This window comes from Penicillium subrubescens (genome assembly GCF_028828155.1).
Source record: "Penicillium subrubescens strain IBT 31985 chromosome Unknown utg000002l_segment0_segment0, whole genome shotgun sequence".
NCBI lineage: Eukaryota > Fungi > Ascomycota > Eurotiomycetes > Eurotiales > Aspergillaceae > Penicillium > Penicillium subrubescens.
Genome location: NW_026643152.1, coordinates 5,694,831 through 5,719,015, shown reverse-complemented (window position 1 = coordinate 5,719,015; position 24,185 = coordinate 5,694,831). Strand labels below are relative to the sequence as shown.

At 51.2% G+C, this 24,185-nt stretch overlaps 7 protein-coding genes across 7 annotated transcripts; 5 read left to right on the top strand and 2 right to left on the bottom strand.

The window, feature by feature from the left end:
- Positions 1-198: 198 nt before the first annotated feature.
- N7473_003390 (zinc-dependent alcohol dehydrogenase) lies at positions 199-1,368 on the bottom strand (the record flags this gene model as incomplete). The annotated part of the gene is made up of 3 exons (XM_057149330.1): positions 199-245; positions 302-656; positions 712-1,368. 3 exons carry the CDS (start codon positions 1,366-1,368, stop codon positions 199-201), a joined length of 1,059 nt encoding a protein of 352 aa, XP_057012984.1.
- A 1,527-nt stretch (positions 1,369-2,895) lies between these two features.
- On the top strand, positions 2,896-5,730 carry N7473_003389 (Tetratricopeptide-like helical; the record flags this gene model as incomplete). The annotated part of the gene is made up of 3 exons (XM_057149329.1): positions 2,896-3,216; positions 3,272-3,487; positions 3,562-5,730. 3 exons carry the CDS (start codon positions 2,896-2,898, stop codon positions 5,728-5,730), a joined length of 2,706 nt encoding a protein of 901 aa, XP_057012983.1.
- A 1,963-nt stretch (positions 5,731-7,693) lies between these two features.
- Positions 7,694-12,937, top strand: ino80 (chromatin-remodeling ATPase INO80; the record flags this gene model as incomplete). Its single annotated transcript, XM_057149328.1, has 4 exons — positions 7,694-8,239; positions 8,318-8,800; positions 8,860-12,664; positions 12,729-12,937. The coding sequence occupies 4 exons, from the start codon at positions 7,694-7,696 to the stop codon at positions 12,935-12,937; spliced, it is 5,043 nt and encodes a 1,680-aa protein (XP_057012982.1).
- Positions 12,938-14,588: 1,651 nt separating this feature from the next.
- On the top strand, positions 14,589-16,584 carry hemA (5-aminolevulinic acid synthase HemA; the record flags this gene model as incomplete). Its single annotated transcript, XM_057149327.1, has 2 exons — positions 14,589-14,925; positions 14,990-16,584. The coding sequence occupies 2 exons, from the start codon at positions 14,589-14,591 to the stop codon at positions 16,582-16,584; spliced, it is 1,932 nt and encodes a 643-aa protein (XP_057012981.1).
- Positions 16,585-17,248: 664 nt separating this feature from the next.
- On the top strand, positions 17,249-18,834 carry N7473_003386 (uncharacterized protein). Its single transcript, XM_057149326.1, has 2 exons — positions 17,249-17,350; positions 17,411-18,834. The coding sequence occupies exons 1-2, from the start codon at positions 17,318-17,320 to the stop codon at positions 18,500-18,502; spliced, it is 1,125 nt and encodes a 374-aa protein (XP_057012980.1). The 5' UTR covers positions 17,249-17,317; the 3' UTR covers positions 18,503-18,834.
- A 1,023-nt stretch (positions 18,835-19,857) lies between these two features.
- On the top strand, positions 19,858-21,507 carry N7473_003385 (Major facilitator superfamily domain general substrate transporter; the record flags this gene model as incomplete). The annotated part of the gene is made up of 1 exon (XM_057149325.1): positions 19,858-21,507. One exon carries the CDS (start codon positions 19,858-19,860, stop codon positions 21,505-21,507), a length of 1,650 nt encoding a protein of 549 aa, XP_057012979.1.
- Positions 21,508-21,919: 412 nt separating this feature from the next.
- Positions 21,920-23,586, bottom strand: N7473_003384 (DNA-directed RNA polymerase I subunit RPA49; the record flags this gene model as incomplete). The annotated part of the gene is made up of 3 exons (XM_057149324.1): positions 23,385-23,586; positions 22,998-23,323; positions 21,920-22,936 (listed from the first exon to the last, which is right to left on the bottom strand). Exons 1-3 carry the CDS (start codon positions 23,524-23,526, stop codon positions 21,920-21,922), a joined length of 1,485 nt encoding a protein of 494 aa, XP_057012978.1. The 5' UTR covers positions 23,527-23,586.
- Positions 23,587-24,185: the final 599 nt, after the last annotated feature.

The following is a 24,185-nucleotide window of genomic DNA, read 5'->3' as shown; positions in this document are numbered from 1 at the left end:
TATTGTTCTAGGATGTCCTCGGAATGAAATTGATACTAAATGTTTCGTTGCTCATTAGATATTGGTATTGTTAGGACGAAGAGGAGATTGTTCACATAACACCAGCTCTGATTGCTAATTCCATGAATAAAAGGTGCTCATCAGTAAAATATGCTCATTGAATCCGGTTGATAATGCACAGTCCGTCGGTTGATGCATTTACTCCGGCATCTTGAGAACATAACGACCGGCAATCTTTCCTTCCTCTAAATCAGACATATTAGTAAATTGCGAAATGAAAGTCTCAGGTTTAACAACTTACCCATCAGCTCAAACACCTTAGGAAGCTCCTCAAGAGGAACGGTCTTAAATGGTGCGTGGATCAAGCCACGAGCATAAAAGTCGACCGCCTCTGCAGCATCCTGGCGGTTACCCACGTAACTGCCCTTGATGGTGATCATCTTGACGACGGTCTCGAAGACAGGGGCCTTCAGGAATGCATTGGCCGGCATACCGATGGCGACGATTGTACCGCGGGGACGGGAGTATTCAACAGCCTGCTGGAAGGGCTTCTCAGAGACGGCGAGCAGGATCACAGCGTGAGCACCCAGTCCATCGGGGGTAGCAGCCTTGACGCCGGCGACGAGATCCTTCGACTTGGAGAAGTCAATGTAGACCTGGCCGTTTTCATCTCAGTAAAGTTCATAGAAAACATCATGTGATGGATGTTACCTCCGAGCCAAGCTGCTCGCACACGGCACGCTTCTCATCACCACCATCGATAGCAACAACGCGCAGTCCCATCGCCTTGGCAAATTGCTGAGCCATCGCGCCGAGACCACCACCAGCGCCAACAATCGCAACAGTCTGACCAGGGCGAGCATTCGACTCCTTCAGTCCCTTGTAAACCGTAAGTCCAGCACAAAGAATCGGCGCAATCCCATCGAGAGGGATATCCTTCGGCAGGACCGTAACGTGGGCAGCCTTGCCAATGGCGTACTGCTGGAATGTACCGTCGACGGTGTAACCCGAGAGCTGTGGGGTAGCGCAAAGTGGTTCATCGGAGGTCTTGCAGTACTCGCACGACAGGCAGGATCCGTTCAACCACTTGATACCAGCGTGATCGCCGATCTCGACGCCTTCGGCCAGTTCACCCTTGGCGACGACGATACCAGCACCTTCGTGGCCACCGACCAGAGGCATCTTGAGAGGAAGAGGCCAATCGCCCTTCATGGCGTGTAGGTCGGTGTGGCAGACGCCGGAGTACTTGATGTTCACTAGCACTTCATCGGGGCCGGGCTTGGGAACGGGGATTTCCTTGTAGATTGGTGGGCCGCCTTTCTTTTGGACGACTTGCGCCCACTGCTTCTCAGGGATTTGAGGAGCCATGGTGTTGGGTGAAGCGTGTTGGGGTATGTGATATTGGGATGGTTCGTTGGTAGGTGAGAGATGGAAGAAGTTGGGAAGGTGGGAGAGTGGGGGAATTGTGGAGGAAGAAAAGATGGAATGAACTAGAGGGACAATTGAAAAGGGATCTCGCTCAATTATGAAGGTTTCTGGAAGTGGAAGGTACAAAGACCCTGTCGCAAGTGGTGCCACATGCTGTGATATCGATGATGGCAGTAGACAAGCAAACCGGCTCGGCGGGATTTGCGCCGTTGGAGAGTCTCTGCTCGGGGTGAGATGATGGCATCTTGACGGCCAGCTGGCCACTACATTGTCCCATTCATATCCACCGATTGATCCGGGCTATCCAATGGTTCCTGATCCATGGGTGATGGCCGGTAGTAGATTGTATCTCACGATCGAGGCTGCTTTCCGCTTCCGTGATACAACAAGACCCTGCTTGTCATACGGTCGGGTATTTCCACAGCATAGAGAGAGACTAGCTAACGATTCTAGTAGATTTGATATTAGGCCCCTTCCACCGAGAAAGGATTGGCCTTGGGTATCTCTATCATCTCACATCCCGGTCGCGATGGGAGCCATTTCGGCCGAAGCTAAGGACATCACCGAGCGCCTTCGATCGCAGGGAGTTTCTCCGAAAAAAGCAAGACCTGGACATCAAATCATGGCCAGGCCCCCCTACGTCAGAGTTCTGACTCGTCGTTTTGGAAAGCTGGAGAGTACTGTAGTAGTAAGCCCCTGTTGAATCAGGGATTAGGGCATTTCGCAGGGAATAAAAGAGTGATGATGATGGGAAGATGCGGATGGAGGACGTCACCATCGCCGGCTTCTCCGCATCGAGTGAGACCCAAAAAATCAGGCCATCAATTCAATCAAACTAAATATAGCAATTGGCCGATTCTGCAATGGTTTCATTAGGTATACCTAGCTTACTATGAGAAATAGCTGGTGATTATGGGTAAATAACTCAAACTATCTTGGAAACTTTGCACTGGAGTATATAGAGCTTCTCTCAGGTACCGTGCACCTTGGGGGAATCGCGGACTCCATACAATACTAATTTGGTACTCTTGCGCCTTCCACAATCTCCAGCCCTACAATTGTGATTTACACAATCCAGCGGCTGTTCTCACGAAATGCCGTATATTCAAATCAATACCTTTATAAAAAGCGCGATTGGTGCCCATTGGGAGTTCTGGTAACAGTATATCCAAGGCCTATTGTGAACCTAACCCGATCATTTCCGCATCTATTTTGCCCCACTTATCCTAGCTTTGGACTGCTAGAAGTATGCCTCTGCTACAACTAGAGGAATATTTCAGTTTGATCTGCCTATTGCCTAAATCAATACTGAGAGCAATGAGAAGTTGACAACACACGGTCAGGTGACCTGCAGGGATATACATAGTCACATCAGGTGACCATGCATCGAGATGTGTTGTTGGGGCTGAAAGGCGCGGGGGAACGCTGGCCATAACCAACGTGTGAAGCGCTTATATCGCGGTCCAAATGGCGCGAATCTCAGACTTGATTCTAGATTCGAAGCTAGAAACGCATTTCCTCCCGGACTGTACAGTTCACACCTTTCAAGAGTCCGACCCGAACTCGAGGCAACGCCTGGTAATCAGATCAGAGCACTGGCGCCGGCAAAGGAAGATCGGAGGCGGAGGGTTTGGCACCGTCTGGCTCGAGACATGCACTCAGGGCTCGCGGGGAACGACTCAGAATGCTCCAGTGCGCGCAGTCAAGCAGATTGATTTGGACCCGCGACTCGGCAAGCTCGACTATAATCGTGAGCTCGAGGCTATTGCCAAGTTCTCGCATACTCGTGTGAGTCTCCACAGAGAACCGTGATCATAGGAAGAAGATATTCTAATTCAACTAGTACGAGCGATGTTTCGTCAAATCATTCGGGTGGTATGAAAGCTCGAGCCAGCTCTTCATAGCCATGGAATACCTTGAGATCGGCGACCTTTCCACGTATCTTCGTGAGAATCCTCCACTTCCAGAGAACGAGGCAAAGTATATCGCGTACCAAGTTCTCGATGGTCTGAATATGATGCATCGAAATGGATTCGCTCATCGAGACTTGAAACCGAATGTAGGTCTCTTCCCTCTAAATGGAAAGACTCTCCTCTTGGACCGAAAAAGACTCGTTGCTAAAGACGTATCTAGAACATCCTGATCGAATCACATCCTCCACACGATTGGTGGATCAAACTCGCAGACTTTGGTATCACGAAACGCGTTGAAGAAGGCCGCGGACAAACGACAACGATCACGGGAACCCCAAGATATTTTGCCCCCGAAATCTGGGGATTCAGCAAGCGAGAAAATGCATATGCCTCAGACATATGGGCACTTGGGGAGATCATCTTTGAGGTCCTTACCAAGAAACCTGCATTTGGCAACCCTGCATCGATCGCGGGCTATAAAAGTGACGAGCAATTCCCAATCAAATCACTCACTGAGGCCAATGTTAGCCAATCGGGGATTCACTTTATTATCTCGCTCATGCATCCTGATCCTAAGGATCGAAGGACCACTGCATCAGCCTTGTCAGACAAATGGATACAATCGCTGGTACCCCATTCCTTCGAGTCCGCGAAACAAAATCAACGCGAGTCTCAATTTTCCCCCTCTGTTGCAGACTTGACCGAGGAGTTCGCGTCATGGAACACACGTTATTCCTCGGATGATACGGTAACTGTTAGATATGGAAATTCTCCTTCAATCGCACGAAATTTGATAGAAACGACCGAAAACCCGGTCATTGTGGCAGAGAAAACTCAAACGAGCGTTTCTCTGGGAACTACCCCACTCGAGACAGCTCCAAGCCAAGCCGAGATTAACGAGCTCAGTCCCGAAGAACTCAGAGAGCAAAGGCGTGTCATCAACTCTCTTTGCGTGGACAAGCGGCTGGTGGAAGCAGAGACTATGCTTCGCCGGATTTATCAAATACACAGTATCTGGCAACATCAAGACGCCACCCAGTTACTCAGTTCTGGATACTGGCTTACCAGCTTGTTCCTTAATCGGAAGCAATTCAAAGAGGCCGAGACTTTATCTCGCGACGTTTTACAGGGGTATGAGAGAGTTCTAGGCCCTGATCACGAAGAAACACTTTACTGTGTAGATTTGCTTGGACAGTCTCTCTATCAACAGGAACGTTACAGCGAGGCAGAGGCTATAACCCGCCGAGCTCTCTGTAGCCGAGAGAAAACACTAGGGCCTGGTCACAGAGCTACCATGGAATCCTTATACGCGCTTGGCCAAAGTCTCTATGGTCAGCACCGGTACAAGGAGGCGGAGACCGCATACCGTCAATCTTTGCAAGGGTACAAGCAACTGCGAGGCCCAATACGTCCTAACGTAGTGGCTGCTGCGTACGGCCTAGGTCTGACTCTCTATGATCAGGAACGATATGGAGAAGCAGAGACAACTTTCCGCGAAGCTCTTGAGGGGCAAGAGCATTTGCTTGGCAAAAGTCATAAAGATACACTTCAATCTATGACTCGGCTAGGTCTGTGTCTCTTTGAACAAGGGAATTATAAGGAATCGGAGATCATGTTCCGCAAAGCGCTTCAGGAGTATAGGATAGTGCTTGGTCCGACACATAAAGACACGTTGGCCTCAGCCCACATGCTAGGAAGGTCTCTCCAGAATCAAGACCGAGTTGATGACGCAGTGAAAGAATTTTGTCGAATTTGTGATGAGCAAGGGGAGCCGCTTAGCGTCAACGACGAAAGTACGCTTGACACAGTATACTGGCTTGCTATGTCTCTCCATTGTCTAGCCCGGTACACCGAGGCAGAGCCTTTGTTACGCCGAGCTCTTCACGGCCGAGAGAAAACGCGCGGACCTGATGATGACGGGACTATCGAGTGCGCATACTGGCTTGGTCACACCCTCTATGTTCAAAATCGGTACAAGGAGGCAACGGATGCCTATTACCGAGCGCGTAGGGGACTGCTGGAAACAATGATAGGTCCCAGTCATGGAATCGCGCTTGAGGCTACATTCTATCTCGGCAAGTGTCACTATGAACTACACGAGTACAAAGAGGCAGAAAACATGTTTCTCCAAGCTCTCCAGGGACAAGAGCAGATCTTTGGGGAAAATCATGACAAAGCACGTCTAACAAGAGAGTGCCTCGAGAAAACACATCAAAAGGCTACTGCTCAATCTCTCCAGAAACCCCTTCCAGATATTGCTGAAGGTCTCGAGAAAGCTCGTCAAAAGGCTCTTGCTAGAAGTCGTCGTAGACCTCTGCCTGCCATGGACGTGGAGACATTCCCCCGGCTTCGAGATCAGGATGACACCACGCATTATTGGATTTCGTGATATTTGGCGTGAGACTACCCAAGTTGAACATGGTCTTTGTCCCTTGTCACCTTCAAGACCAGCTTATATACAAGCCAGTACTGTAGTCTTTTCTAGTCTATCTGTGAAATCATGCTCTTTATCCCTGAGCTAGGGGCTCGTGGGCACAAAGCGCGTATTGGAGTGTCTACATCCGGTGTCTGGTCCTCTAATCTTTGAAGCCTCCTTCCATTTCTTAGGCAATTTAGTTTGGCGATAGTTAGTACTCGGGAGGTAGGTAGACTTAGGTAGTACGTCATCACGGCTCCTCCCAGACCAGCGCCCCTAGCGCCCGCAAATGACCCCCGGGGTTTAGGATGACATTAGAAATCAGCTTTTCGGCTTCATCTTAGGCTATTTGAAATATTACACTTATAGTTGGACGCTTGGGTTGGCAGCCTGTTATGTAATTACGGGAATATACTCTTAAGGTTGTGATGCTCTACACATATCCATCGTCAGCGAGACCAACAACTAACCATATACCCGATCGATAAACTGGATCTGGAGACTCAAGAGGATAAAATCTAACATAAACCTTCCTAGCTCATCATCATGGCTTCAAACGAGCCCAGAAACCCAGAAAAGCCAAAGAGATACTGTACAGAATGCTTGGCCTGCTGTGTGCACAGTGACCCGACGAGTCTAGGCATGTCATTTCTCCAGCCAATGGAGCGCATGGATCGGCCTTGGCAGCCCGCAATCGCAGATACGATGATGGGTAATGGACACAGACACAAGAACATAGCAGAAACAAGTAGTGTTTAAATTACGCATAGTATATCTAGAAGATGATTTTATACTTGATAGACGACCTAGTAATGCTATAATTTGTAATATATGATCTATACAAGTCTTAGACTATTACTAAAGCACCAATCGTCGGGTCCTTTCGTGGTGGGCGCAATCAGACGGGATCGGCCGCGATGAAATCTTTCGGATGGACAGGAACTTCACCCGGGGGGCCGGACCAGACTGTGAAGAGGAGAGAAGAATAATAGAATTAGAAACCAGATAACTATTCCTATCGGCCCATTCAAAACAAAAATATCGTAGAATTCACCCCAGGTGACTGTCCTCATACCCGATCACGTCCATCTTCCATCCTCCTCCTCCCTCTCCTCCACGCCCGTTTGTATGGATGCGCCTCGCACGGCGGCACCAAAAATCAGGTGGCCACCATCTCAGCCCATCGGAGTCTTCTCGCAAGACCAAATGTCGATCACAGTAAATTCAATCAAGATACAGCTTCTCAATAATAAATAAACTCTCGAATCCATAAGTACCGAAGACCATCCCGAGGGAGGTGGATGAAGCATAAACGCTAGACAACGAAAGGACGCATTCACAGCCTCCAAAGGACTGTCAAATCCTAAATTGCCTATGGCCCATTGCCCTTTGCTCTCGTTGCCCCCCCCCCCTTTCCTTTTTCCCTTTCAACTCATCACCTTCAAAACGTGATTCCCCTCTCCCACGTCCATTCTCCCACTTATTCCCTCTTTCATTCCTCATCCTTATCCTCTCTTCCCCCCCCCCCCCCCGATATCACCGTCGGTCCGGAACACCTCCCCTGCATCCTCGCCTAGCCCAGCCCGCGCATTCTCTGCTTGGGTCACCGCGGCCACAACCATCTTCCTTCCTGCATCTTCCCACCACCAAACGAATCCATCATCCCAACTCGGTATCATCAACCCCCCATCTCCTTCATTTTCGAACTTCATCTATCCACCATATCTCTACGCCTTGATCCTATTCTATCGCCAAACCCACCCAGCTGACGTCGCGTCCGTGCCAGATCTCCGCGAGAAGAACCCCCCTTGACACCTGTCCCATGGGCAACATCCTCGGTGTTTGACTCCCCTTTCGCCCAATTCATCCCGTTTCATATCCCCCCTCGAGCTATTAGCCCTTGCTGCGCTTGCTCAGCGCCGGGGACGCGGCCATCATGACAGGCGCTCCGCCATACAACGCCCAGTCCCCGACTCAGCAGCACCGGTTCGCTGCCTACGAATCCCCGACCAAGAACCGTCCTTTCTTTCCCAACAATGACCAGCCGCAGGGACAGCCGCAGCAACAACAATTCTCCCAGCATCCTCCCCAGACACCCCCGGCCTTCGGTCCATCCTCCGTTCCGCGGAGCCCGCACTTTTCGCACGCGTCCTCGCCGCTACCTTCGACCCTGCCACCGCCCTTGAATGGGACCGCACCACCTCCACATTCGTCCCACTCGGAGACTTCATCACAATACCCCGGTCCTTCGGGAAGTGCGAATCCAGGACTGCCACTTCCGCGTCCCTTTTCGAGCTCTGTGATGTCTGGCAATGGCACTTCGCCCTATGGGCCTTCAACGCCGCATGGCCATCCTTCGAGCCGGCCGGATAGTCATTCCCAGTCTCCCACTCGCGAGTCCAAATCACCATATCGGGTGAGAGGCAATGGCGTCGGGTATGGACCGTCGGCCCCAAAGGCAGCATCTCCTCCCCGGGAATCGGTATGTCCTTGATTCATCAGCTTTGATTGGGAATTAAGAATGAAGACACCTACTAACTACATCCCGTCCTATCTTTAGAAACCCACACGCGCTGCCGATCCCATGTCCTTCGCGAGCATCCTTTCAGGCCCTACCGAAGAACAGCCTGCTAGAAAATCGACTCCTCCGCCTGCTGCTGCCACGCCCCAACCCCCGATCCGAGCCAAGTCTGACAGCCGCCCACCCGAAGCCGGCCCAGTCCCGGGCACATTTCAGCATAAATCGGACAAAGGACCGGTAGCTGAAAAGCCCCATCCAGAGCCACCAAAGGGGATCTTCACACCCAATGGGCTGTCCAAGCCAGCACCAGAGCTGGCGAGCGTGGCGGCACGCGCCCCACAAAGGAAACCCTTCCCCCCTGGCGTTGACGCCGAGCAAGTCAACCGTGCCATGCTGGACATTGACAACGGTGAGAAGAGTGATGTTGAAGGTCCTGGCTTTGAGGAAGACATGCAGCTCTACATGGAAAAGGGTCGGAAACGATTGATGGAGAGCTATCGGACCGAACAAGCCTCTCGCAAGGTGAGTTTTATGGCTGTGTTTTTACTCAATGTTTGACAAACAAACTGACTTTGGCTCAGCGTCGGCGCAATAACATACTAAACGAGCTGGCTCGATCGTTTGAGAAGCACGCCATTCTAGGTGGAGAGCGGTTCCGGATCAACAATGAAAGCTCTGTCATTGCGGAAGTCCAGCAGAAAGAGATTCAGGATGAGAAGGAGCGCAAGAAGGACATGCAACGGAAACGCCGCCGCGAGAACACCGTCCGCTTGGAGATGCAGAAGAAGCTGGAGGCTGAGCGCAAGGCTGACAAGGCTCAGGACTCTGCGGAGAAGGCCAAGTTCCTGCGCGAGGCGGAACGTGCTCAGAAGAAAATTCGCTCGACCAAGCGTGCTCTTGAGGGTGGGAGTGCCCAGGACGAGCTTGGTGAGGTCACCCCCTTGGCACCTAATCTCGAGGGAGGCACCACAAGCTCATTCCATATCGGTCGCGGGTCACCTTCGCGTCGCAAGTCTGGACGCGCTGGTCCCATCACTCGGCCTAAGAAGTCTAAGGAGCAGAAGCAGGCCGAGAAGGATGCTGCCGAGAATGCTTACTTGGCCGGTCTGGACGATGAATCCATCTATCTCACGCCACGCGATACGACGAAGAAAGACGGCAAGTCCAAGGAGGGTACTCCGATTCTTCATTTGCACTACGACAGCAAGGGCTACAACCAGATCTACGAGCAAATCTGGCGCGACATTGCCCGTAAGGACATTCCCAAAGTGTACCGAATCAAGACCACGTCCCTTTCTACCCGTCAAGAAAATCTGCGCAAAACTGCCCAGCTCGCGAGCAAGCAGTCCCGCAAGTGGCAAGAACGGACGAACAAGAGCACCAAGGATACCCAAGCTCGTGCCAAGCGTACCATGCGTGAGATGATGTCTTTCTGGAAGCGCAACGAGCGTGAAGAGCGTGACTTGCGCCGTTTGGCCGAGAAGCAGGAGCTGGAGTCGGCTAAGAAGGCTGAGGCTGAGCGTGAAGCCAACCGACAGAAGCGCAAGCTGAACTTCCTTATCTCCCAGACTGAGCTGTACTCTCACTTCATCGGTCGCAAGATCAAGACTGCGGAAGCTGAAGCAATCGGTGATGGCAATGTCGCTGGCAGCAACGAAACCATTCAGCCTGGCAAGGCAGCACACACCGCCAACCTCCCCGACAGCGTCCCCAATCCTAATGCCAAGGTCACCAACTTTGAGGACCTGGACTTCGATGCTGAGGATGAGAGCGTTTTGCAGCAAGCTGCCATGGCCAATGCTCAGAATGCTGTGCAGCAAGCCCAGGACCGTGCTCGTGCCTTCAACCAGCAAGGTGGAGAGGATCAGATGGCCGCCTTTGATGAAGGAGAGATGAACTTCCAGAACCCAACCAGTCTGGGTGATATTGAAATTTCTCAGCCGACTATGTTGACTGCTAAACTGAAGGAGTATCAACTGAAGGGATTAAACTGGCTCGTCAACTTGTACGAGCAGGGTATCAACGGTATCCTTGCAGACGAGATGGGTCTCGGCAAGACCATTCAGTCCATTTCCGTCATGGCCTATCTGGCCGAGTTCCACAACATCTGGGGTCCGTTTTTGGTCATCGCGCCAGCATCGACGCTGCACAATTGGCAACAAGAAATTGCCAAGTTCGTTCCGAACCTCAAAGTCTTGCCATACTGGGGTAATGCCAAGGATCGTAAGATTCTTCGCAAGTTCTGGGATCGCAAGCATATCACCTACACTCGTGACTCTGAGTTCCATGTCCTGGTCACCTCCTATCAGCTGGTCGTGCTTGATGCCCAGTACTTCCAAAAAGTCAAGTGGCAGTACATGATTCTAGACGAGGCCCAGGCCATCAAGTCCTCTCAAAGTTCGCGTTGGAAGAATCTATTGGGTTTCTCCTGTCGTAACCGTCTTTTGCTGACTGGTACGCCCATTCAAAACAACATGCAAGAGCTTTGGGCCTTGCTGCATTTCATTATGCCTACTTTGTTCGATTCCCATGACGAGTTTAGTGAATGGTTCTCGAAAGATATCGAGTCTCATGCTCAAAGTAACACGAAACTGAACGAGGATCAGCTCAAGCGTCTGCATATGATTCTGAAACCGTTCATGCTTCGTCGTGTCAAGAAGCATGTGCAACAAGAACTGGGTGACAAGGTCGAGAAGGACATCTTCTGTGACCTCACCTACCGCCAGCGTGCCCTCTATGCCAACCTGCGGAACCGTGTCAGCATCATCGACCTCATTGAGAAGGCCGCCGTTGGTGACGACAGTGATAGCACGACCCTGATGAACTTGGTCATGCAGTTCCGTAAGGTCTGCAACCATCCCGATCTGTTTGAGCGTGCCGAAACCCGATCACCTTTCTCTGTCGGAGCCTTTGCGGAGTGTGCCTCCTTTGTTCGTGAAGGATACTTTGTCGACTTCAAGTATTCCACCAGAAACCGTATCGAGTACCAGTTGCCTCGACTATTGTGTAGCCCTGAGGCCCGTGTGGATGTAGCAGGGCCTGGCAATGATCGTGCTGGATTCCGAGGGAAATACTTGTCAAACTTGATGAACATTTGGAACACTGAGAACATTCATGAGAGCTCCCGTGAGAACGGGGCGTTTTCATTCTTGCGATTTGTCGATACATCTGCCGGAGAAGCCAGTGAATATTCGCGTCTCGGTGTTTACGAGCGCGCGACTCTGCGTTCCGACAAACCCAACCGACTTTCCCGCCTGAACGTCGTGTACGGTGACAAGGAAAATGAGTCTGATGGCAAGTCAGTGTGGGCTCAGTCCATGCTGAATATTGTTGAACGTAACAACCGTGCCGCGCTTAACGAGATCACCCCCGAGGGCCGGATGCGCAACCTGATGAATGTTTCACGTTCGGCGTTCGAGGATCAAGGTCTCAACCTGATCGAACCCTGCGCTTCTCCTGCTGCCTCGGCGCCTCCGATCACGCTCTCTTGCTCCGGCCAAGAGGCTACTCGCGAAACTCAACGTACTCTGTTCAACCCAGTTGTCCGGTCGACATTGTACGGCAACCGTACCCGACAAGTTGAGGAACAGATTTTGTTACACAAGGTCGATCCTACGCCATATTCAAAGGCGCCAATGCTCCCAGGGCCGATGTCACTTAAGTCTCGCTACACTCACATCGAGGTTCCATCTATGCGACGGTTCGTCACGGATTCGGGCAAGCTTGCCAAACTGGACCAGCTTCTCCGCGAGCTCAAGCCCGGTGGTCACCGTGTTCTGCTGTACTTCCAGATGACACGCATGATCGACTTGATGGAGGAGTACTTGACATACAGAAACTACAAGTACTGCCGACTAGACGGAAGCACGAAGCTGGAGGATCGTCGCGATACCGTCGCTGACTTCCAGTCCAACCCCGAAATTTTCGTGTTCCTGCTGTCTACCCGTGCCGGTGGTCTTGGTATCAACTTGACAGCTGCCGATACCGTCATCTTCTACGATTCTGATTGGAATCCGACTATCGATTCCCAGGCCATGGATCGAGCCCATCGTCTCGGACAGACCCGCCAGGTTACCGTCTACCGTCTCATTACTCGTGGAACAATTGAAGAGCGGATTCGTAAGCGTGCCTTGCAGAAGGAGGAGGTGCAGCGTGTCGTTATTTCCGGCGGTGCTGCCGGCGGTGTCGACTTCAACACTCGCGCTCGTGAGAATCGCACCAAGGACATTGCCATGTGGCTTGCCGATGACGATGAGGCGGAGCTCATCGAACAGAAGGAGAAGGAGGCGCTTGAGCGAGGAGAGGCCTTTGGTGCTACCAAGGGCGGCAAGAAGGCTACGCAGAAGCGGAAGCGTGAGCTCACGATGGATGATATGTATCATGAAGGTAAGCAAAGCGTCCCAGCTTCGGCTTTTACTTTAGATGATTGACTAACACATTCTTTCTACAGGCGAGGGTAACTTTGACGATGCCAGCGCCAAGCCGTCAGGCACTGCGACCCCCATGTCGGACAATCTCGATACACCACCCACCGCTACTTCGGTCACCCCAGCGAAGCGCGGTCGTGGTCGTGGCGGGGGCAAAGCAGGTTCATCCAAACGTGCGAAGACCATGAAGGAACGGCTTCGATTAATCGACGGCGACGGCGGACTCGCTTAAAATCATTCGGGATAACTTGTTTCAAATACTTGCAATACTGCAAATGGGCCACGGCGTTGTTGTGATTCTTTCTACCGACTTGGTGCTTGTGCGGTACTTCCCCTGCACTTTTCTTTTTTTATATCTTTATTGTTGGTTTTCGTCTTTTCTCTCACTTTCTCTCTCTCTTCTGTTATGTATTACCATACGACTACTTGATCGACCTAAACTCCCGCACTTTGATCTCATTTCCCCCGTTTTGGAGACCTATTTTGGATTGGAAGAGATGGACGGACAGACAGACAGGAGTGGTTGTTGTTTTGACATTGGTGACTATATGAGTAATTTTGGATGGGTATGACCATTGGCTGCTAGGCCAGGCTTAATTATGTCTTGTCTATGCCGTGGATGGCGGGCAGGACAGAGATTATGCATGGAGGGAATGAATGGGGTGGATTTGTGGGAAAGGAAAAGGAGGTTGGTGATAGATGTGAAAAACTTGATTTCTACATTCTTCTTTTGAAAGTGTTTCTCTTTCCAAGTAGCCCTCGGTGATTCGGTGTATTAGTCTTGAGTACCGTAGTATGGAGTATACTCTTGCCTAAGGTTGATGGTGATTTGAGGTCATGGCCTAGTAGATTGATGTCTTTTCTAGTCAATAAGACATTTATGGGATGGAATTGGCACTTACTTTACTTTTCTACTCTTCATAGATCTGTCACAAGTCTAGGATCGTCCTATTGTAGAGAAACTCAGCCTAATATTACTATCTCAGACCTTTCGCTGCTTGTCGGAGGTTCCGACGTATACCACTATCAGCGCCTCACTTAGGAATTAATCCGTAACTTATAGGAACTAGACAATGATGTCATTGCGTCTATTGGATCTTACCCCAGTGGCTTGTATTATGGAAGCCTGAGTATAAGTAAAGGTAGACATAGTACGGTAGTTTACTTCAGGATACTAAACGACCTTAAACGAGGGGAAACGATGGCGAAAAGTCAAAGTTCGAAAATCGGCGATCTTGCCTGGATGGCCCAAGGCCCCAGGCAGAGAAGTGGCGGGCCGAGATTTCCGAGGTGGACGCATGTGTCTGTGATTCTTTTCTGCCCCGGGATTTGGGCAGAGCCCGGCATCCACTTCCAGGAGCGTCTCTACTCTATAGTACTGTACTTCGTAAAACATTCTATAGAATAGGGATATGTAAGTATGCTGGATGTTGTATATGCAATGCATCACGCAAATAGTCATACCGAATACAGTAGTCCATGCACACCATTTCTTGAACATTCACCCCGCATTCCCAATGTTGCAATTTTCTCCGCGTTACTACTAGAAGCAGTCAAAGTTCAGCCACGACAACTTCATCTTTCCGTTCAGTTGTAACCGACTTTCCGCCGATTTCCCACCGCAAGAGACGATGACTAAAAGATGCATCACCGCTGGACTGTCCCGATTGGGTCAAATCGCCCGGTCGCGGCCCGTGCCCACCAATCAGAGGCTATTCTTTGTCAGCCCAGGATGAGTCAGCTCAGGACTCCCCGCCCCGATTGATTTTCACCGGACCCCCCGATAGTCCCATTTAATCCGTGGAATCTTCAATTCTTCTATCCTCATTCTACACCTCCCCTACACTCTCAATCGTCTTGTTGGGGTATCAATTCGCATCACCATGGAGGCAATGCTTCAGCAGTCGCGGGCTATGTGCCCCTTCCTCAAGCGCACCGCGCCCACCACCCTGCGCACTCTCTCGACCGCTACTCGCCCCAGCACTGGCGGAGGTACCATGTCCAACCTCCAGGTCCTGGCTCGCCGCTGCCCGGTCATGAGCAAGGCTCTGGCTGTCCAGTCTGCCCGTATGAGCGGCACCAAGCGCTTCACCTCCAGCGCCGCCGGCATTCCGGCCATGAAGCCTATGCGCGCTCCTACCGCCGGCAAGCGTGCCTTGCACACGACCGGGGGTCACCCTGCCAGCCTTGCCCCTGGCACTTACGAGAAGACCGAGCAAGGTAACACAAGATCCGCAATTGAAGATAACCATAATTCAGCGTATACTGATGGGGGTTTCTGCAGTTCATCCCAACATTGCCAACACCATCCGCTCGACTCCCGCCACCGAAGCCGCGGTCCGCGGCCCTCGCCCCGCTGCTCCGATCACTTCCCGCTTCGACTACGATGCTTTCTATAATGGCGAATTGGAGAAGAAGCACAAGGACAAGTCGTACCGCTACTTCAACAACATCAACCGTCTGGCCAAGGAGTTCCCTCGTGCGCACACGGCCTCGGCCGAGGAGCGTGTCACTGTCTGGTGCTCCAATGACTACCTCGGCATGGGCCGCAACCCGCAGGTCCTGGAGTCAATGCACCGCACTCTTGACACATATGGTGCCGGTGCTGGCGGTACTCGTAACATCTCCGGCCACAACAAGCACGCTGTCGCGCTGGAGGACACTCTGGCCAAGTTGCACGGAAAGGAAGCTGCTTTGGTTTTCAGCTCGTGCTTCGTTGCTAACGATGCTACTCTCGCGACCCTTGGAAGCAAGATGCCCGACTGTGTCATCCTGTCGGACAGTTTGAACCATGCTTCCATGATCCAGGGTATTCGTCACTCTGGTGCGAAGAAGATGGTCTTCAAGCACAACGACCTGCAAGACTTGGAAGCCAAGCTGGCATCCCTCCCTCTGAATGTTCCCAAGATTATCGCTTTCGAGTCTGTTTATAGCATGTGCGGATCCATCGCGCCCATTGAGGCGATCTGTGATCTTGCCGAGAAGTACGGGGCCATCACTTTCCTGGACGAAGTCCACGCCGTCGGAATGTATGGTCCCCACGGTGCTGGTGTTGCCGAACACCTCGACTATGATGTCTATGCGTCGCAGGACACGACCAACCCTAAGAGTACCAAGGGCACCGTCATGGACCGCATTGACATCATTACTGGTACCCTGGGCAAGGCGTATGGCTGTGTTGGTGGCTACATTGCCGCCTCCGCCAACTTGGTCGACACTGTCCGCTCGCTGGCTCCTGGATTTATCTTTACTACTTCGCTGCCTCCTGCGACTATGGCCGGTGCCGATACCGCCATCCAGTACCAGGCCCAGCAGCCCCGTGATCGCGTCCTCCAGCAGCTGCACACCCGTGCCGTCAAGTCTGCCTTGAAGGAGCTGGATATCCCCGTCATCCCGAACCCCTCACACATCGTTCCCCTTCTGGTCGGCGATGCCGAGCTGGCCAAGCGCGCCTCGGACAAGCTTCTCGAGGAGCACGGTATCTATGTGCAGGCCATCAACTACCCCACCGTCCCCCGCGGTGAGGAGCGTCTGCGTATCACACCTACCCCCGGCCACGTCAAGCCGCTGCGTGATCACCTCGTCCAGGCTGTGCAGGCCGTCTGGAACGACCTGGGTATCAAGCGCGCCAGCGACTGGCAGAGCATCGGCGGCTTCGTCGGTGTCGGCGTCGAAGGCGCCGAGGACGCTAACCAGCCCATCTGGGAGAACTCCCAGCTTGGCGTGGATGCCTCCGAGCCTCTCGAGTCCTCCATCACTCGTGAATTGAGCGCCGAGGCCGCTGAGAAGGCTGCTTTCCCTGCCATGAAGACTGCCACCCCTCTGGGCAGCAACGTGCACTCTGCGATCGCCTCTACTCCCGTCGGCGTTGCCGCGTAGGAGCCTCTCTTATGAGTACTCCTTTTTTCGGGTTTCTGGGGCGATCGACTTGTTGTGGTCGCCTGTCCACTCTTTTGATAATATCAGAACGTAACATTACTTGCAGGAGATGTGTCTTTTGCATCTACCCGCACTCTTCAGTTTTTTTGGCTTTTTTTTCTCCCTTGATCACCATTGTTTATATTCCTGTCTTGTCTTGTCTTTGTTCCCCTTCTGTTTGACTTGATCGGATACTGCATTGGTATCTGCATCGAGTCTTGCATATTGGATAGTTCTTGATGACTATTTTACGCCCTTATTGTTAGGGTTCGTCTTGTGTTGTACACAGATTGGATGTTATTGTTGGGACGATGGTGATGGACGCAAGGCAATATAAATGGTTTCTCGGGGATATCTTTTTCTTTATCTAATCTTTGTAGAAGTGTAGTCGTGAAAGATCTTATCCATCTTGCTTCGGTTGATTACTTTGGGCAGTCCATTCACAAGCTTGTTGCACGACATTGCCTGCAGACTATATGTTATGACTGATGTACTGAGGTCGTATTCGCTGAGATACGAATTGACTCCAACTGCGGGGAATAAGCAGGTCCCACCAAAGTTGACATCCGAAGGGCGCATAATGCCATAAGTTTAGTTAGTCACCAGAATATGAGTCACGAGCGGTCTCGTAAACAGGTTATAAACACAGGAAAATCATTCCTCTACTCTATCAGGTCACAAAAATCACGGCAAGATGAGTGATCTTGCCCCCTTTGCGCTCCCACAGGTACCCTGAATAGACCCTCCTCTCCCAGCATACTGATCTACTAACACCATCCATCTCCAGTGGATCGAATCCAAGAAAGACAACATCAAACTACCCTTAGCCGGCAGCGCCACCCCCGGCCTCTCAATCCAAGATCTAATCAACCTATCAACCGACAAACAAACAACAACATCAAACCTCTCCTTCCAACACCTAAAACTCACCCTAGGCCCCTTCGACGGCAGCCAAGCCCTCCGCAAGTCCATCGCAGCACTATACAATGACTCCATCACTGCAGAAAATATCTTCCCTACCCACGGCACAACAGGTGCAAACGCTTTACTTTTCCAGAGCTTGTTGAAAGCTGGAGATCACGTTATTGCTATGTACCCCTGCTACACGCAGTTAATCTCCCTGCCGAAATCTATCCCGGGTGTGGAGGTTGATTATTGGGAACTTGATCTTGATTTGGAGAATGGAGCGAAGGCGGATATTCAAGCGCTGAGGGGTTTGATCAGACCAACGACGAAGATGATTGTTTTGAATAATCCGAATAATCCGCTTGGAACGGTTTTATCGCGGATGACGCAGAATGGAATCGTGGAGATTGCCCGTGAATACGGGTTGACGATTCTGGTGGATGAAATCTTTCGTCCACTCTTCCACGACTCCAACAACCAAACCGATATCCCACCTTCATTCATCGACCTCCCACCCCCGCACGCCTACGAAAACATAATCGTAACAAGCTCCATGAGCAAAGCATGGGGTCTGTCCGGAACCCGCGTCGGCTGGCTTGCCACGCGAAGCACATCCATTCTGTCAACATGTTTCAACCGCGGCCTGTATACTATCATGGCACTGGGTTCTATTGACGAAGCAATTGCCGCAGAAGCACTTAGTGACCGGTGTCGGCCGCAGATCCTGAATAAACATCTTGCTATTGCACGGACGAATATCGCCCTCATTGAGGAGTTTGTGGGTAAGAATAGGGATGTCTGTGGGTGGGTTAGGCCGTCTGCTGGGGGGACGGGGTTTGTGAGGGTTTATCAGAAGGAGAAGGGAGAGGGAGATGAGAGGGTGCCTGTTGATGATGTGGTGTTTTGTAGGAGGTTGAGGGGAGGTGAAGGGGGTTTTGTTGGCGCCGGGGAGTCTTTGTTTTGGAGTGCGTGATGCTGGTGGTGCTGATTTCCGGGGATATGTGAGGGTGCATATTACGCTTGACCCGCAGGTAATGGAGAGGGCTTTGGTGGCTATTGGTGAATTTTTGGAGGAGGATTCGGGGTAGGAGGAATCTATCTATCTATTGTTAAATGGATCTAGGGTTGGGTTGGAGTTGTACTAGGTGTGTTATGGATGGAGAGATTAATTGAGTGATAATATGCGTTTTATCTTTTCCTTCAGTCCTTTTCTAGTTCCATACTATAAAGTTCCACTGACAATGTGCTGTGCCAGCATTTTGTTTTTGACAGCGCCAGGAAATAGAAGTTTGCATCACTGAGTCACTGGTCTCACTTACCTACTAACTAGTTACTGACCTAGAAACCGAGATGCATCTTAGGTTTAGCACAAACTTTCGTTCCTGTACTCTATATTTCTTTTCTTTTATTTTAGTTCCTGCTCATTGTCGCCGGCTGTTTCATAGGCTCATATATGAAGTTACCTTCTCTCGAGACCGGAGGAATAGTAGAACGCTCGGCTCTGTCACTGGAAATCAACTTATACTCTCCGTAAGGTTTGATTTTCTACGAATCAATTGCAATCAAAGAGCACCGATTGATAAATCGAATATTAAAATTCTTCACCATGTGATTGATTGGCATTTGAGAAGACGCAGGGCAGTTCATGACAACATCGTGCATTTATATCCTTGAAGCTCACAGCCGCCTTCTGGGTCCACGCCATGACAAGGATAAGTACCAATTGGCCCGATATGAGACTCGGTAAAGGCACAATTGTAACATGCAAAGGAATATCATCCATGACTTGACGTAGTTCCGACAGATATGACGTAGAAATCAGATTGCCGTCTCCCCGGCCCCCACGGACTAAGGAACGGAATAGCCACAACCGGTTTTCCGGTTCTACTAAATCCTTTTTCCAACAACATGCAAACCATTCACATTTAATTCTGATGGAAATCAGTGGAGACAATTCTTTAGGAGCACTATGAATCTCGCCGTATTGTATTAATAAGATATTGTGCACGGTTTCTGCCGACGTCTGACGATGATCTGGTCGGCCATCTTGTTTTGGTTCTTGTAGCAGTACAGTAGTAGTTGGGGGCAGGAACAGTGTGTGCTTTCACAGAAATGGTTTCGGAGGCAATGCTTTATAAACCGTTAGGATCTCGTTTTGGATTCCCCGTGGTTCTTCTGCAAGGGACTTTAAGTCCATTTACACCCCATACCCACTTGCTCATCCACTTTCTCAATATCCCTAGACTTTGTGCAGCATACTGGATCCAAAGAAGGTCATCCACACGCATGCCACAGATTTAGTTCAAACCCCAGATAATATCTTGCCACATGGAATCCCCAAACGATCTCCCGCTTTCCGAAAAGCGGCAAGAAGAGCAAAGCCTCGAGGATCACACTATCAAGGAACAGCATGGTAAAACCGAACACGGAGACGACACCCACGCCGAAAACGCGTCTGAAAGCGAAAGCACCAGCCCAAGCCATATCCCCAAAATCGAAAAATCAGGCAAATGCGAACTCACCGAAGACGACTGCTACGATAAGCTAGGCTTCTGCTTCCCGACATGGAAAAAATGGACCATTCTATCGGTGATTTTCGTGGTCCAAATGTCCATAAACTTCAACACGGGCGTCTACGCCAACGCAGTCACCGGTTTAACCGAGGAATTCCATATCAGCGAGCAAGCTGCCAGAGTAGGACAGTGTGTTTTCTTGGTTGCGTACGCTTTTGGTTGTGAGTTGTGGGCTCCTTGGTCGGAGGAGTTTGGTCGCTGGCCTATTATGCAGCTGTCGCTTTTTCTGGTGAACATTTGGCAGATCCCTTGTGCTTTAGCACCTAATTATGGCACGATCGTTGTTTGTCGTGTCCTCGGTGGCTTGAGTTCTGCTGGTGGCTCTGTTACTCTGGGTATGACTGCTGATATGTGGGAGGCTGATGATCAGGGTTTCGCTGTGGCATATGTTGTTCTCTCGTCCGTTGGTGGTTCGACTATTGGGCCTGTCTTTGGTGGAATGATCGGTCAATGGCTCTCCTGGCACTGGGTCTTTTGGATGCAGTTGATTGTTGGCGGTACCACTCAGTTGCTTCATTTCTTCCTGGTACCCGAGACGCGAGCTACTATTCTGATCGACCGGGAAGCGGAACGTCGTCGCAAGAACGGCGATGAAGTCTACGGTCCGAATGAACTCAAGACACCCCGTCTAGATCTCAAGGACGTTCTACGTCTCTGGCGACGCCCTTTCGAGATGTTCCTCCGCGAGCCAATTGTCCTGTTTCTCTCCCTTCTATCTGGTTTCTCCGATGCGTTGATCTTTGTCTTCACCGAGTCGTTCACTCTGGTTTTCAAACAGTGGGATATGAACACCCTTGCTATTGGGTTGACATTCTGCTCGATCTTGGTCGGTTATATCATCGCATACTTCATCTTCCTTCCCGATATCTGGCGCCAAATCAAGCTACGCAGAAAAGAAGGAGCGGGGAGTCGCCTCGCAGAGCGTCGATTACTCCTCCTCCTCTTCATCGCTCCACTCGAACCTATCGGTCTTCTCGGTTTTGCCTGGACAACCATGGGTCCACCAATTCCCTGGATCGCACCTTGTATCTTCGCCTGTCTGATTGCGATGGCTAATTATGCTATCTACATGGCGACCATCGATTACATGGTTGCTGCGTACGGACCGTACTCCGCCTCTGCGACGGGGGGTAATGGTTTCGCTCGAGATTTCCTGGCTGGTATTGCGACTATGTACTCGACTCCAATGTATGAGAATATTGGAGGCAGGTATCATCTTCAGTGGGCTAGTACTTTGCTTGGTTGTGTTGGGTTTCTTGTTTTGATTCCGATTTACGTGTTTTATTGGAAGGGGCCGGATATTCGGGCGAAGAGCAAGTTTGCGCAGCAGCTTGAGGCTGATCGGACGAGGCATGGTGGGCGTCGAGCAAGTCGGATGGGTTCTGGTGAGGATCCGTATGCCTAGATAGCATCGGCTTTTGATGTTTTATGCCGTATATAGATTGGAATATTGCGCATCACTAACAACCATAGGACTACAGATGTTTCCTCAAGGATACCATGTAGGCTTCTAAGCATTATGGAGGCAGTAGGGATCTCGGTCTTTATAGTAGCGACACAGAACATCGACATGTAAGATCGGTCGAGTTTTGTCAGATTTTGATGACGAGGCCAAAGAAGGGCATATAATTGTGGCGAGGTTGGACGCTGGACTGCAGTATGCAACAAGATTCATTTATATGAAAAGATCTAAAATATGACACACATTCGAAGTAAAAACGCCGGATATACCACACAACAACATGAGAATTTTAACCATCGAACAAGTCGAGGCGAACCGCTGCAACGAACAAATCAAACACCCCAAGGCAAGACATCTACTTGCGGGCTCCACGGCTAACCTTAGGGAACTCAAGCGGGATGCGCAGACGAGCAACACGGCGCGCAGCAGCCTCAGCCTTTCCACCCTTGATGTTCCACTTGCTGAACTCCGACTCACGGGGCTTGTCGATACGGCAACCCAGCTCGCGGAAGTACTGCTGAATAGTGCTGGAGTCGAGACGGAGATCGTCACGCAGATCCGAGGGATCGGTGGCTAGTTCGTTGGGCGAGTTACCACCCAGAGAGCTGGAGCCGCCGTCCTTGGCGGGCTGCGGGGGGATGTGGAAGGAGAGAGCGCAGATGGTGGTGTGGAGGAGGGTTAGGTCGTGTTTGGAGAGGAAACCACCCTGGGGAGCGAAGCGACGGCGCACGGCATCGACCACGGAGTCGGGGAGGAGTTCGACGTTGGATTCTTCTTCCTCCTTGCCAGCCTTGGCGGCACCGGATGTGCTGGAGAGGATCTTGCGGAAATCGTCGCGAGGAGGAAGCTTCTTGCTGCCGGGGCCAGCGCCCTTGTCACGGCCCATGCTCTTGAGAGAACGGGTGAACTCAAGCAGCAGCTGGATAAAGCGGAGGACTTGGATTTGTGTGGGGTTGCCGGACTGTGCAACGGCGACGACACGGTTGGAGACATATCGGGAGCCAGTGACAACGCCCAGACCAGCCTCGACTTGCTGCGTCCATTCGTCGATGCCGGTCAATTGGCGCAGAGTAGAGTGACCGCCAGGAACCAGGGTCTCGAGCGAGTAGACGTCCGAGGGGTGAACGGCCGTAAGATCTGGTTGAGGCAAGGGCTTGGCTGCTTGCACCTCGGCTTGGACATTGCTGGCCTTGGCCAATCCGGAAGCCACATTTGCGGGGAGTGAAGAAATGAGGGCAGCACCGGCTTCGTTGAGAGTGCCGGCAGGGGCGCTGGAGAGTTGGGCATTCTCGGCCATGGACTGAACCGCCTTGCGGGATTGCTTGGTACCGAAAGTGTTGGTGAGGTTGGTGCGTTGGGCGCGCATGGTGCTCTAAAGTATTGTTAGTATATACCATTCCACGGCTCCACAAATCGCATGAATGGGCGCATACCATCTCCTCCTCAGATTCCTCCTCATCCTCCTCGGGCTTCCTGCTCCGGACGGCGCCGCGGACAGTGACTCGTCGTGCCTCGATAACCTGCCATGTCTTGCGCTCCGGGTCCACGACAGCGATGTAGTGCTTCAACTGGGAGTCGGCATCTTCACCAGTTCCCTCACGGCCAATAAAGTCCATCTTCTGGTGTTCAGACGACTGCAGCAGCATCTCAGTAGAGACAATGCCAGGATTCCGGGTAGTTGTCCGCTCGACATCATGGCGAGTTTTGGTGTATGGGTTGAAGCGGAGGCCCTTTGAGTTGAGGACACCGGGAGTAGTAGCTGTCGTACAAGATATGCATTAGCGATTGAAGCTATGAATTGCAGGTGACTTTGCAAATACCAATTACTGGCGCAAGCTCGCTCTTGTCCTCGACAACACTAGCTGCGAGTGTTGGGAGGGCCTGCAGAGCAGTCTTTTTGGTCGGGCGCTCATGGCGATCGGAAGAGCGCTTGCGCTTTTTGTCGATTTTTTCTGAAGGCATTGTAATTGAGGACCGGTAGAACCCGCAGAGAAATCTCCGTCGTGCAGCTCAAATGATCGGCCGTTGAATGTCGATGAAATAATTGTCCAAATCGGTGGCAGAAAAATTCCCTAGCGGTCTGGATCAGGAAGGCGGTGAAAGCATATCCGCACAAATAAAATTAGCCCCGGATATCATCATATCATATATGGCAGGAATTAAGCTGCAGACAAGACAATGCGGATTTACATGAAACCGTTTACAATTACAGAGCTACTCAACTGGAACAACAGGTACTTTTCAGGTCATCGATTCATGGCTAATATTGCTATGGACCGATCGTTCAGTAAATTTTTTAAACTCTCGGTAAGAACCTCTCCATAGCTCCCGACGCCTGAAACAAGTTCCAAGCGCCGTATGTGGGAAACAAATGAGCAAAGTCTTGACCAGAACCCCAGTCCAGAGCTCAGGAAACCGGTGGATAATGACCAGTCTTCCAACCCTCGACCAAACACAGGAGCCTCTCCAAGCTTCAAACATCAAGCGGAGACCACTTAAAAAACCATGCCCGGCATGCATTCGACCGACGTTTAAACGAATCCGATGAGTTGGAAAGGTGGGAAAACGGAGATTGTTTGAACGGCGGATTCCATCGGACGAATGGTGGTCTCTTCAAAAAG

Coding starts and splice junctions, on each gene's coding strand:
- N7473_003386 (XM_057149326.1), top strand. CDS start 17,318: ATGAGTGATCTTGCCCCCTTTGCGCTCCCACAG. Junction 17,351..17,410: donor CCCCCTTTGCGCTCCCACAG/GTACCCTGAATA, acceptor ATCCATCTCCAG/TGGATCGAATCCAAGAAAGA.